Source organism: Muscardinus avellanarius (genome assembly GCF_963383645.1).
Source record: "Muscardinus avellanarius genome assembly, chromosome: 6".
Taxonomy (NCBI): domain Eukaryota; kingdom Metazoa; phylum Chordata; class Mammalia; order Rodentia; family Gliridae; genus Muscardinus; species Muscardinus avellanarius.
This window is the reverse complement of record NC_137791.1, coordinates 63,662,242-63,675,843: the sequence shown is the minus strand read 5'-3', so window position 1 is coordinate 63,675,843 and position 13,602 is coordinate 63,662,242. Positions and strand designations below refer to the sequence as shown.

General features: G+C 39.5%; 1 protein-coding gene across 2 annotated transcripts in view; it reads left to right on the top strand.

The window, feature by feature from the left end:
* Nucleotides 1-13,602, top strand: part of HERC5 (HECT and RLD domain containing E3 ubiquitin protein ligase 5) — a gene marked incomplete at both ends in the record, with an annotated part of 60,884 nt that overhangs the window by 23,423 nt on the left and 23,859 nt on the right. For both annotated transcript variants that reach the window (XM_080697905.1, XM_080697904.1), the window contains 2 exons: nt 1,487-1,676; nt 7,270-7,424. In XM_080697905.1, coding sequence (XP_080554031.1) covers nt 1,487-1,676; nt 7,270-7,424 — 345 coding nt within the window. The remainder of the gene's footprint in view (nt 1-1,486; nt 1,677-7,269; nt 7,425-13,602) is intronic.

Genomic DNA, 13,602 nt, shown 5'->3' with positions numbered 1-13,602 from the left:
TTTCTTTTAGGAGATTCTCTGAGACTGTAATTTATTCAGATTAAATGAAACCAAGGTAGCATTTATAAGTTTACCCATATAGAGTAAAATAATTGGTATAATGGTTACATAATTCAGTGATTAAGAGCAAGAATACTAGAGTCAGAAATATCAAGGAGAGACTCTCACAGCTTTATGACCATGAGCATGTTATTCTAAAGCACAGATTTTTTATCTATAATACCATCTTTGTTAGAGAAGCTACAAAGATTGAATAATATCCGGGAGTGGTGGCACACGCTTGTAATCCCAGCACTCGGGAGCCTGAGACCAGAGGATTGCGTTTGTGGACAGCCTCAGCTACTTAGGCCCCTCACAACTTAGTGAGACTGTTTCAAAATAAAGAAAAAAATAGGGCAGGGCGTGTAGCTCGGAGGTCGAATGCCCCTGGGTTCCATCCTTAGACCCACAAAAAAAAAAAAAAGATTAAGAGAGGTTTTCTGTTTTTGGTAGCGGGGGTGGGGGTTGAACCCAGGGGCATTCGACCTCTAGGCTACACCCATAGCCAACCCTCCTCACCCTCTTTTTGAAACAGGATCTTACTAGGTTGCTGAAGCTGGCCTCGAACTTGTGATCCTCCTGTAATACAGGGATTACCACTTAGCCTCCTGAATACAGGGATTACCACTCCTGGCTTTATGTGGGTTTCTAAACAAATTATTACTGCTATCTAGCATATATAACAAATAAAAATTTGAAATTCAATTTGAACTTTTTCCTGAACAGTTGGATTGTGAATCGGAGAAACTAAAAGGAGATTGGAAGGGCTAGATTCTAGTGATTGTGGTAGAGGCAAGCAGTCCTGAGAAGATAATAGAAACCATATTGTGTTATTTGTTTGGGTTTTGCTTTCTTGGGTCCTGATGCATTTTTCCTTAGAAAAAACAGGGTGTAAGCTGGCATGGTGGCGCACACTTGTAATCCCTGCATTCGGGAGGCTGAGACCAGAGTATCATGGTTCGCGGACAGCCTCAGCTACTTAGGCCCTCCACAACTTATTGAGACCCTGTTTCAAAATTAAAAAAAAAATAGGGTAGGGGTTGTAGCTCAGAGGTCAAATGCCCCTGGGTTCCATCACAAGACCTGCAAAAAAAGAAAAGAAAAAAGAAAAAGAAAATAAGAACAAGGTGTGATTGTGTGAACCAGAAGATGGGATGTAGTATTAGTCACAGAGGGCTGTGTACTGGTTCTGAATCCATTGCTCATCCAGTGTCATTTTTGCAGCATATACGGTTTCTTTGCGGGAGAATGTTTCTCTCATATCCGTACCTCCAGTATTTGGAAGGTTTGGTAAGATGGGGTGTCTACATGAATTTCAGAAAAACAAAATGATTCTTTAATTTCCTAATGGCATGAAAACCCAGGTTCTACATCTTGTCTTGTTACTCAGTTGCACCCAGTTCCTGCAGCGTTTTGAAAGCCTTTTCCTTCACCCTTCCTGATACAGATGACCACCTGTCTCAGAGATAATCTACTAAAAAACCTGCCATTCTGTTCTCCACACCGAGAAGCTCTAGAAGTTTTCTTCCTTCTCCCAGAATGTCCTTTGATGCATGATTTCAACAACTGGGAGAGCCTGGTGATCCCATTTGCAGAGACTATTTGTAAAATGAGTGACCGATCCTCAGAGGTTCTGGGTAAGTAATGATTTACACTTGAAAAGACTTTACATGTCTTCTCAGTGGAAAGATACGCCTAGTGAAGTTTTGGCAGAACTTAGATAATTATGAATGTAGTGTGTGTTCTACTCCATAGTCTCAGCATACTCTAAAGATGCTATAATAATTGCTGTGGTCATCTACGATTATTCTACTACCTTTTTAGAGTCTTTGGAATAGCAGGCTCATGGCTTGGTGATGAGGTCCTTTGTCTCCAACAAATCCAACAAAGTTGAAAGACTAATGCAGTGATTAGCCATGCATCTTGTACCTGAGAGTCAGCAACAGTTAATATGTGGTCATTTGTGCTTTTTCACTCTCTTAAGAACAGATTAAAAAGTTAGTTGAATACATGAGATTTCACCCATATTTTATCATTTATCTAAGAAAATGGAATCTACATTAAAATTATATCATAATCATACCTAAGAAAATTAACCATAATACTGTTTAGGCCATACCAAATTTTTCCACTTTTCCCGAAAAGTCTTGCACAGCTTTTTTATCTTTTAGTGATCCAGACCATTTGTCTCATAGACTATTCCACATCCCAATTGTTTTGTTTTCAACCTTCTCTATTTTCAGTACACTGGAAGTTGAGTGTACAGGCATCAACAGATTTTAATAGATTTTGATATACCTAGTATATTCAGCTCAAGGAAGTCAATTTTTTATGATTCATTAACTTCTACATTGCATTATGCATAATGAAAAGCTGTTTTAAAGTGTAATGCTAAAATATATTTTTTTTCCAGGTTTGGGGATGGAACCCAGAGGCATTCGACCTCTGAGCCTACATCCCCTCCCTTATTTTTTATTCTTTATTTTGAAACAGGGTCTCACTAAGATGCAGAGAGCCTCACTAAGTAGCTGAGGCTGTCCACGAACTGTGATCCTCCAGTCTCAGCCTCCCGAATGCTGGGATTACAAGCGTGCACCACCACACCCGGCTAACTCTCCTTGCCCTTTCTAATTTTTGTTTTTTTTTTAAACTGGGTCTCATTAGGTTGCTCAGTCTCAATAAGTTACTATAGCTGGTCTCAAACCTGTGATCCTCCTGTCTCAGCCTCCCAAATACTGGGACTATAGGCATAAACCACCAAGTGTGGCATGAACATTAATTAATCAGTTAATTAATTAATTAACTTATTGCAATACTGGGAATTGAATGCAGAGACATTCTTCCTCTGGGCTTCACCCCAGCCCTATTTAATTTAATTAATTAATTTATTAATTTATTTATTTATTGTGTGTCTGGGGATGGAGCCCAGAGGCATTCAACCTCTGAGCTACACCCCCTGCCCAATTTTTTATTCTGAGCTACACCCCCTGCCCAATTTTTTATTCTTTATTTTGAAACAGGGTCTCACTGAGTTGCAAAGGGCCTCACTAAGTAGCTGAGGCTGTCCACGAACTATGATCCTCTGGTCTCAGCCTCCCAAATGCTGGGATTGCAAGTGTGCGCCACCACGCCCAGCTTATTTTTTATTTTTTTATTTTGAACTCATTAAGTTGTTGAGTGCCTCACTACATTGCTAAGGCTGACCTCAAATCTGTAATCCTCTTATCTTAGCCTCCCAGGTACTGAGATTACAGGCCTGTCCTACTGTGCCCAGCTTAATTTTAAATATGTTAATGCTATTTCATTTGTGTAAAGAATGTGATTCCATCTGAGCAAAGAATGTGATTTTTGTTTTTACTTTTTTCCTTTAAAAAAACACTATACTTTTATTGGTGCATTGTAATTATACATCATAATAAGATTCAGAGTAATAAAAATATACATGCATACAGCACTTGGTGTGCTTCTCTCTGGATCCCTCCCAGCTCCCTCCTCTCTCAGTCCATATTATTGAGATTGGTGTTAATAACTTCATATGTGTCCATAGCATTATTTAAACTGTTCCTTCATCAAGTTGTTTTTTCTTCCCACCTCCTTTCCCAAGGCCCTTCCACTGTTCTACTTTTCTCTTTCTCTCCTTTATCTGAAGTCCTGTTTGTTTACCATTTTTCTCTCTAGCTTCCACATATGAGAGTCTGACCCTTCACTTTCTGAGACTGGCTAATTTCACTGAGCATAACATTCTTTAGTTCCATCCATTTTCCTGCAAATGACATAATTTGTTCTTCTTTATGGCTGAGTAAAATAATATTGTGTGACTATACAACATTTATTCATTCATCTGTTGGCGGACATCTGTGTTGGCTCTATAATTTGGTTTTGTGAATTGTGCTGCTATAAACATGGATATGTATGTATCATTATAATATTCTGACTTTAATTCTTTTGGAAGGGTACTGAGGAGTGCTGTAGCTGGGTCATATGTGGTTCCATTCCTAGTCTTGAGAAACCTCATACTAATCTCCATAGCAGCTGTTCTAGTTTGCAGTCCACACCCCCAACAAAGTATAAAGGTTTCTATTTCCCCGTATCCTCACCAGCATTTACTGTTGTTTCCATTCTTGATTATTGGCATTTTAACTATAGTTAGAAGGAATCTGTGTAGTTTTAGGTTTTCTTTTCTGTTTGCTATGATGTACACTTTTTATTTTTTTAATATATTTTTATTGGTGCATTGTAGTCAAACATCTTAGTGGAATAAAGAACTTGTGGAGATATACATGCACACATCACCCAATTAGTCTTTAATCTCCATCCCATTCCCTCCCTCCTTCCAGTGTTTGATTTAGTGATTGACTTTGATATGTTTAAGTATATCATGTGCTTTTTTGTTGTTGTTTTTTTTTTGGTGGTGGTACTGGGGGTGGAATCCAGAGACTTTCTACCTCCAGGCTATACTCCCAGACCCATTTTATATTTATTTGGAAACAGAGTCTCACTAAATTTCTGAGAGCCTCACTAAGTAGCTGAGGCTGGCTTCGAACCTGCGCGATCCTCCTGTCTCAGCCTCCCAAGCGCGGGGATTACAAGCGTGCACTACCACACCTGGCTTATATCATGTGCTTTAAAGAGTTTCTGTCTTTCCCCTTCCCATCCCCTCAGATAGGTCACCTCAGATCGGTCATTGCTCCTCTATAGGGTCCCTTCTTTAACTAGAGTTCCTCCTATTACCCATTTCTCCCTAGTTTTCGCATATTAGGGAAAGCATCTGCTTTTTATTTTTTTGTGACATTTCCCTGTAGATGCCACAATTTTGTTCTTTTATGTGTACATATCCCATAGTTTTGTAATTCACTTTTCTATCGATGGACATCTTGGCTGGTTCCACAGTTTGGGAATGATGAATTGTGCATCTGTGAACTTAGATGCTTGTGCATTAGTTTGGTAGTTTGGGCCTGCTGACGGGCGAGGTGGATGCCAGGGCCTGCAAGGCCGGGACTGGTGCCTGATACACAGTAAAGGACCAGTGGGTTCCTGGAATCGTGTGGTCAGGAAGCACTTAAAGCTGTCACTGCCTCACCCCATCTTTCAGTAGATCTCCAGATCCAAGTGACCTCTAATAAAAAATTGGGTGTGAGTGGATCATCTTGTCAAAGTCACTCACCTCTGGCTATCATGATTTCAGCAAATGGGAAATAGTGTGGAAAATAAAAGTAGGATTTTCAAGGAAGAGATAAACTGTAATTGATCGGGTGTGGAGAAGTAGAAACTCTTAATACCTTATTGGTAGGATTGCAAATTATTGCAACCACTTTGAAAAAGAGCATGGAAGATCCTCAGAGAATGAAAACGACCTTACCATATGATCCAGCACTACCACCTATGGGTATCTACCCCAAAAAATGAAAATCAAACTACCAAACCACTGATGTACATTTTTTCATATAGCTATTGGCCATTAGTATCTCCACCTAGCCTAGCGTGGTGGTGCATACCCGTAATCTCTGTACTTAAGAGGCGGAGATGGAGGAGGATCACAGGTTCAAGGACAGCCTCAGGTAATAGATTTTCATCAACCTAGAGAGACCCTGTTTCAAAAATAAAAATAAAAAGGGGGCTTGGAGGTAGAATACTCCCTGGGTTCAATCCCCAGTACCACAAAAAAATTAAATACAAGTAACCTAGTATCTCTTCCTTTGAGAAGTGTCTGTTTGGTTCAGTCACCCATTCTTTATTAGGTTTTTCGTTAAGTTTTTCAATTTCTTTGTATATTCTAGACATTAGTCATCTATCAGAGGAGTAGCAAAGATTTTCTCCAATTCTATAGGCTTTCTCTTCAGACTCTTAACTGTTTCATTTGCTGCATAGAAGCTTTTTTATTTTCTCCTTTTTTTGTTGTTGTGGTAGTGGTGGTGGTAGTAGTGGTAGTACTAGGGATTGAACCCAGGGGAATTCTTCCTATGGGCTCTACCTTCAGCCTTTTTTTAATTTTTTAATTGGAAACAGGGTCTCACTACGTTGCAATCCTCTTGTCTCAGCCTCTTAAGTACTGCAGTTAAAGGTGTACACCACCACACCTAACTTACATAGAAACTTTTTAATTTAATGTCATCCCATTTATTGACTCTAATTTTTATTCTTGAGCTATACTTTTTATAAATTAGAACAAGTCTGTGCTTTATTAACTGTAAAAATATTTTTCCATGATATTAATGTCTAACATTTCTAGGACTTTTGAAATGCCTTTATATTAATTGCAATTATACTTATTCACTGAAGGGTGTGTTAAAGATGTTCTTATATATTAAAGTTCTTTGGTACAAGTTTGGAGAAATACTAATCTCCTTTTACCTTTAAGAATCCCAGAGATCCAAGGAGTAGTGGTGCATGTCTATTATCCCAGTACTTAGGAAGCTGAGTCCAGGACTGTTGCAGGTTTGAGGACAGCCTCAGCAAGTAGTGAGACTCTCACCAACCTAAGAGACTATTTCCAAAAAAAATAAAATAGAGCCGGGGGTGTAGCTTGGAGGTAGTATACCCCTGGGTTCAATCCCCAGTACCACAAAAAATTTTTTTAAAAATCCAAGAGAATGGGCACAGTAGTACATGCCTATAATCCTAGTACTTGGGTTGAGACAGAAGGATCACAGGTTTGAGGCCAACCTCACAATTTAGTAAAACTCTTTCAGAATAAAATTTTAAAAAGGGCTGGGGGTGTAGCTGTGAAATAGAATTTTTTTCAGATTAATCCCCACCCAAAGGGTAGGGAAAAAACCAAGCATACTAGTACATACCTGTAATCCTAGCTACTGAGGCTACTGAAGCAGGAAGATCACAGTCAAGGCCATCCTGGGCAATTTAGTGAGATTGTGTCTCAGAATAAAGCTGTGTATAGCCAAGAATGGTGGTGCATGCTTGTAATCCCAATACTTGGGAGATTGAGACAGATGATTGCAGGTTCCAGGCCAGCCTCAGCAATTTAGCAAGGCCCTCAACAACTTAGTGAGAGGCTGTTTTGAAGTAAAAATAGGGCTGGAGTGAAGCTCAGTGGTAGAATACCCCTTGGTTCACTCCCCCAGTAACACACACACACACACACACACAGCCAGCCAGAAATGAAGTTCAGTGGTAAGAGTGCCATTGGGGTGAGTCCCCAGTACCCACAACAAAAAAGCATCTAAGAATAGTTACTTGCAAACAGTTTATATTTGTGTTCTTCCTATTTCTCAGAGACGTACTGGACAACTCTGCCAGAATCTGCTTTCAGCAACCTGGTTCACATGTTTAAAAGAGCCATCAGCTGTCAACTACAGTACTGGTCTGAAAGTAAAGAAAATAACCATCACCTTACTGCACTTCTACAAGTGTTGAAAAAACTGCACAGGGTAAGGATTCATTTAGAAACTGCCGTGTCTGTATTTGTCAGTTAAAATTCCCTTGCTTTTAACTGGCCTCAATCTTAAGAAGATAAATATAAATTTTAATATTGTGGTTTTAATGTTCTTTTTTGTGAATTAAAAGTATCATCCACATAAAGGCATATACAGTTTGTGTCGCCATATTCGTGATTTCCCCATTCACAGATTCAACCAACCAAGGATTGAAAATGTTGGAAAAAAGTTGTATCATACTGAACATGTACAGACTTTTTTCTTTCCCTTATTCCCTAAACAATATAGTATAATGCTTATTAATGTAGCAATAAAAGTATCACAAGTAATCTAGAGACTTAAGTAAATGACAGGTTATGTCTAGGTTATATGCAAATGCTGCACCATTTTATTAAAGGGATTTGATCATCCATGGGTTTTTGTATCTGCAGGGGCTCCTGGAACCAATCCCCAGCAATCCCGAGGGATGACTGGATGTAATATTTATGTGCAATTTGATGAAAAGTAATAAAGTGAATATTTATGCACCCCAAAAGTAAAACATTTCTAATAGTTTTGAGATGCCTTTGAATCCCTGCCCTTCCCAGAGACAACTATGATCCTGGGTTTGAGGTTAATATTTTCTTCCTCTTCCTGTTGATGACCATGTATCTCAAGACATTATGATGTTCACTTTTTATGTTTTCAAAATTTATGTGAGTTGTACTCAACATTTTATTTTATAATTCATCCAGATGAAAACTTAAGGCTGTATCTCATACATTTTTATTCTGCATCATGGTCCATTCTGTAGTATATATTCATAATATATTCATTCCTGTATTAATGGTTGTGTACACTCTTTGCAATTCTTTTTGTGTGTGTGTGTGTGTGTGTGTGTGTGTGTGTGTGTGTGTGTGTGTGTGTGTGTGAGATACTGGGATGGAACTGAGGGGCTTTCTATCCCTGGGCTATACTCCCAGACCTATTTATTTGGAAACAGGGTCTCACTAAGTTGCTGAGAGCCTCACTAAGTAGCTGAGGCTGGCTTCCAACCTGCGTGATCCTCCTCAGCTCGTGCGCCGCCATGACTGGCTTTCTTTGCAATTCTTTTTTTTTTTGAGTCTGGGGATGGAACCCAGGGGCATTCAACCTCCAAGCTACACTCCCTGCCCTATTTTTTATTCTTCATTTTGAAACATGGTCTCACTAAGTTGCGGAGGTCCTCTCTAAGTAGCTGAGACTGTATTCGAACTGTGATCCTTCTGTCTCAGCCTCCCAAATGCTGGGATTACAAGCATGTGTCTCCATGCCTGATTTCTTTGCAATTTTTTATTCAATTCAGTTTGGTTTGATTTTGTGGAGGGGATTCCTTTATGAGAAAACATACAGTTACAAACATCTTTGTATATATGTCTTTTGGTCTTCATGTGTCAAGAGTTGACTTTGAGTTTTCATATCTAGTTCTGGAACTGATAGATTTGGAAATATACATATTCTTTACTGACAGTACCAAAGTGTCTTGTAAAGTGACTGGATTAATTTAAATCCTCTCCAGGAGATTATGAGAATACCTGTTATTTTACATCTGGCTTTATAGTTTTGAAGGCTTTTTAAAATATGAATGGTACCATATTATGATTTTAATTTACCTGATTCTAGTTCATTACAGCACATTTTTATATTTATAATTGTAGTTACTGTTTCTTCTGTGAAATATCTATCCTTGACTCTTGTTCATTTTAAATAGGTTTTGCCTTATACTAAGCCTTTTTTTTTTTTTTTTTATTGGTGGTACTGGGGTTCCTGGAAACCCTTCTGTCTCCGGGTTACATTCCCAGACCTATTGTATATTTTATTTGGAAACAGGGTCTCTGAAGCCAGCCTTGCTGGCTTCGAACCAGCACGATCCTCCTGTCTCTGCCTCCCAAGTGCGGGGATTACAAGCATGCGCCACCACACCCGGCTTATACTAAACCTTTTTCAACTGTGTGTTGTAGATATTATATCCCATTCTTATAGTTTGTCATTCACTCTGTAGTATTTCTGACAAACTTACTTTTTTAATCTTTTATTTATATGGTACTGGGGATTGGACACAAGGACATTCTACCTCCAAGCCACACTCCAGCCCTTTTTATTTTTTGTTTTGAAACACAGTCTTGCTTGGTAACTGAGGGCCTAAGTGTCTAAAGCTATCCTCAAACCTGCAGTCCTCTTGACTCAGCCTCCTAAATACTGGGATTACAGGTGTACACCACCACACCCAGCTTTTAACTTTAGGTAAATTTGTCAAGTGATTAATTTAATTTGTGATACTGGGGATTGAACCAGGGGTATTCTACCTCTGGGGTATACCCCCAAACTTTATTTATTTATTTTTGTTCTGAAGCAGTATCTCTAGGTTGCTCTGAGTCTTAACTAAGCTGCTGAGCTTGGTCTTGAACTTGCAATCTTCCTTTCTCAGTCTCCTCAGTACTGAGCTTACAGGTGTGTGCCACCATGCTCAGCTCCTTCTTTTATATATATTTACACACACACACACACACACACACACACACACACACACACACACACATTTTTTAGTTGTGAAGGCTGAAACTGGGGACATTCTACTTCTGAACTATACCCCTGCCCAGTTTCGGTTTTTTTGTTTTTGTTTTTCTGGGGATTTATTTATTTATTTATTTGTGGTACTGGGGCTGGAACAGAGTTTTTCTACCTCCGGGCTATCCTCCCAGACCTATTTTATACCTTATTTGGAAACAGGGTGTTTCCAAAGTTGCTGAGAGCCTCACTAAGTAGCTGAGGCTGGCTTCGAACCTGTGCAATCCTCCTGTCTCAGCCTCCCAAGTGCTGTGATTATAAGCGTGAGGCACCATGACTGGCTTTTTTTTTTTTTTTTTTTTTTTTGAGACAGGTTCGTTCTCACCAAGTTGCTCAAGACAGGAGGATCACATGTTCAAGGCCAGCTTGAGCAACTTGGTGTCTTATCTGGAAACTCTTTCCTTTTTTTTTTTTTTTTTTAAGTTTTAAATATCCTAAGCCAAAGACTTAGAGTTGTTTTTTTTTCCCCCTTGGAAAAGGACCTGAGAGTAAATATTTAGGCTTTGTGAGGCCTACCTATCGTTTCTTCACAATTGTATGTATTCCACTCTGTGATAGTAGCTTTTTGTGGCAGTGTTGTTACAGTAAGACTTTTCAAAAATAGTGGGGGCTGGATTTGATCCCTGGCTGGATTAAACCTAGGGATGATTTATCACTGAGCTACATCCCAGCCCCTTTTTAAAATTTGTTTTTATTTTGAGACAAGGTCTCACTAAAATTGCTGAGACTGGCCTCAAACTTGAAATCCTTCTACCTGAGCCTCCCAAGTAACAGCTGTATGCCACCACACCCAGCCTTAGATAATCTTTTAAGAGGATGACAGCCAAGGCCAGAGGAAGACTATAAATTGGGGGCCTGTATACCATGTGTCTTATTTAAAAGACTAGAAACCTAGTTTTACAAATTTTAAATAAAGTAAAACATACTGTCCTCCCACCTTGACAAATAAACTTTAATAATGGCAGGAAGGCTAGGTTTGAACTTAGAAATCAGTTTTCTTATGGAGTTCTTTACTATAAACAGGGACCTCCCAAGCCCTCTTTGCACTTTTCTTCACCTTGGTGAGGGGTGTTGGATGCCCATCTGTAGATGCCTCAGCCTCTGGGCCCAGCTTCTGTCCCACCTTCCACCATAGGCACTTCTTGGCTAGTAGTAATAGCAGTAATAAATGGTTGCACATTTTAAATTTAAACAAATGCTGATTATCTCCTACTGAGATTCTCGTTATTTCTGTTAGATCACTGTGTTATCATATCTCTTAAGCATCCTTGTTTTCCATCTCTGAACTCCATTCTGGGTGATTTATTCAGCCTAGTCTTCATTTAATGAATTCTACTGTCAGTGATTTTGTCTGCTATTAAAACCACCTTTTGCTAGGTGTGATGGCACATGCTTGTAATCCCAGCATTTAGGAGGCTGAGACAGAAGGATCGCTGTTCGTGGACGGCCACAACTACTCAGTGAGGTTCTTTGTAACTCGGTGAGACCCTGTTTCAAAATAAAAGAATAAAACAGGCATGGTGGCACACACTTGTAATCATAGCGTTTGGAAGGCTGAGACAGGAAGATCGCGGTTCATGGGCAGCCTCAGCTACTTAGTGAGAACCTTTGCAACTCAGATTCAGTTTCAAAATAAAGAATGAAAAATAGGGCTGGGATGTAGCTACAGAGGTAGAATGCCCCTGGGTTCCATCCCCAGTACCACAACAACAAAAAAAAAAAAACCAAAAAAACACCATTTAGCTGAGTATGATGGTGCACACCTGTAATTCCAGTTCTTGGGAGACTGAGACAGGAAGATCACAGGTTCAAGGACAGCCTCAGCAAATAGTGAGACTCTCAGCAACCTATTTCAAAATAAAAAAAAAAAGGGATAGGGGTGTAGCTTGGAGGTAGAATGGCCCATCCCCAATACCACACACAAAAATCTTTTGTGTTTTGCCGGGCGTGGTGGCGCACGCTTGTAATCCCCGTGCTTGGGAGGCAGAGACAGAAGGATTGCGCAGGTTCGAAGCCAGCCGCGCGCTGGCTTAGGAGACCCTGTTTCCAAAATGAAAATGTAAAAATAGGTCTGGGAGTGTAGCCCAGAGGTAGAAGGGCTTCCAGGAACCCCAGTACCACCAAAAAAAAAAAAAAAAAAATCTTTTGTGTTTTAGTTCAAGTATAGCTATTTTTTATTTCCAAATATTATGGTTTGTTCTTTATATTTAGTGTAAATTTATTATTTGCAATATATTCATCTTTTTTCTTCCTTTTCTTTTCAAGCTTTCCCTTTATTTAAATGTAAATACTGTATAACTTTGATACCTCAAGTCTTTATGCTGAAAGCTTCACCTAGTGTCTCTGTTATCATGTGTTTTGCGACTTGTATGTCAGAGTGAGCTGCCATTTTCTTTGGAACGTTATCTTTTGGGATTATTTGGTAGCTAAGTTTCTTCAGGAAAAATTTCCTTCTGCTAGGGTCCTGGAGATAAATTCTTGACTTGGAGCACTTTTGATCTTTAGGTTTTGGGGATTTGAAGCACAAACTTGTAGGAGAGCTCTTGTGTTGGGGGAGTATTTTCTCCCCCAACTCACCACCATTTCATCTTACTAGCATTTACATTATGGCCCTGGGGTTGACATGGAAGTGGGCTGATGGATGGAGGGAAGAATTTATTTCTAGGTCATTTTCACCCTGATGGTCTCAGGTTTGTGGGGGTAGGTTCTCCTCCTGACTCCCTAGTTTGAATAGTCTGGGCTTGGTCTCCTTTGCCCAGAGTCCCAAATTAAAAGATTGAAGTTCATGTTCACTGGGTTTGGCAAATGCTACCTTCACTTAATTTTTGACCTGATTATTTCATGTCTATTTGCAAAATCAGCAATGCCTTTAAAATCTTCATGACAATTTCTACTGTGTTTCTAGTCATTTTTAGTGAATCAGGGTACCAAATCTATCATATTGCTAGAAAAAAAGCCTGCCATACTATTGAAAAACCATGGGTAGCATGGTTTTAAAAGGTGTATACAAAAGAGAAAGATAATTGAAAAGATACTTGGGCCTTTGAGAAATTTTGGAAGAGCTCAACAGAAGTGTCTTCTAACATACTTTTACCACTTCTAAAGAGAATCATGAGAACTGCTGAAGCAGTGACCAAAGAACTCTTCAGGGATCTCACTCTTCCCTTAACCCTAGGGCAGACACTAGGATGTTTGATATTTATCAAACTCCCCAGCTAAAAAAGAGGACCTCAGGAAGCCGAAAGGGGGAAACATCCACTTTCTCAATGATCTGGGAACCTGAGGCTAATGTAGGTATAAAGCTGAAGTCAGCAGAATATAGAAGACCATGGTCAAGGGGGGGGGGGTATAAAACAGATTCAGGGACCAGCACTGGATGCCCAGGTCATCTGGGGTCTGAGTGAGAGTGGACAAGAATGTTCTAAATGAGTGTTATCTGTATACACTGCCAAAAAAGGGGGGCTTTCAGAAGACCTGAGGATTAGTAATTTAGACCAAAATGTGTCTGTTCCTTGGGTCAGACACTGATGGTCACTATTGTCTAAAGTTACCAGTGTTATTATCCAGTGTCCTCACTGGCTGGTGC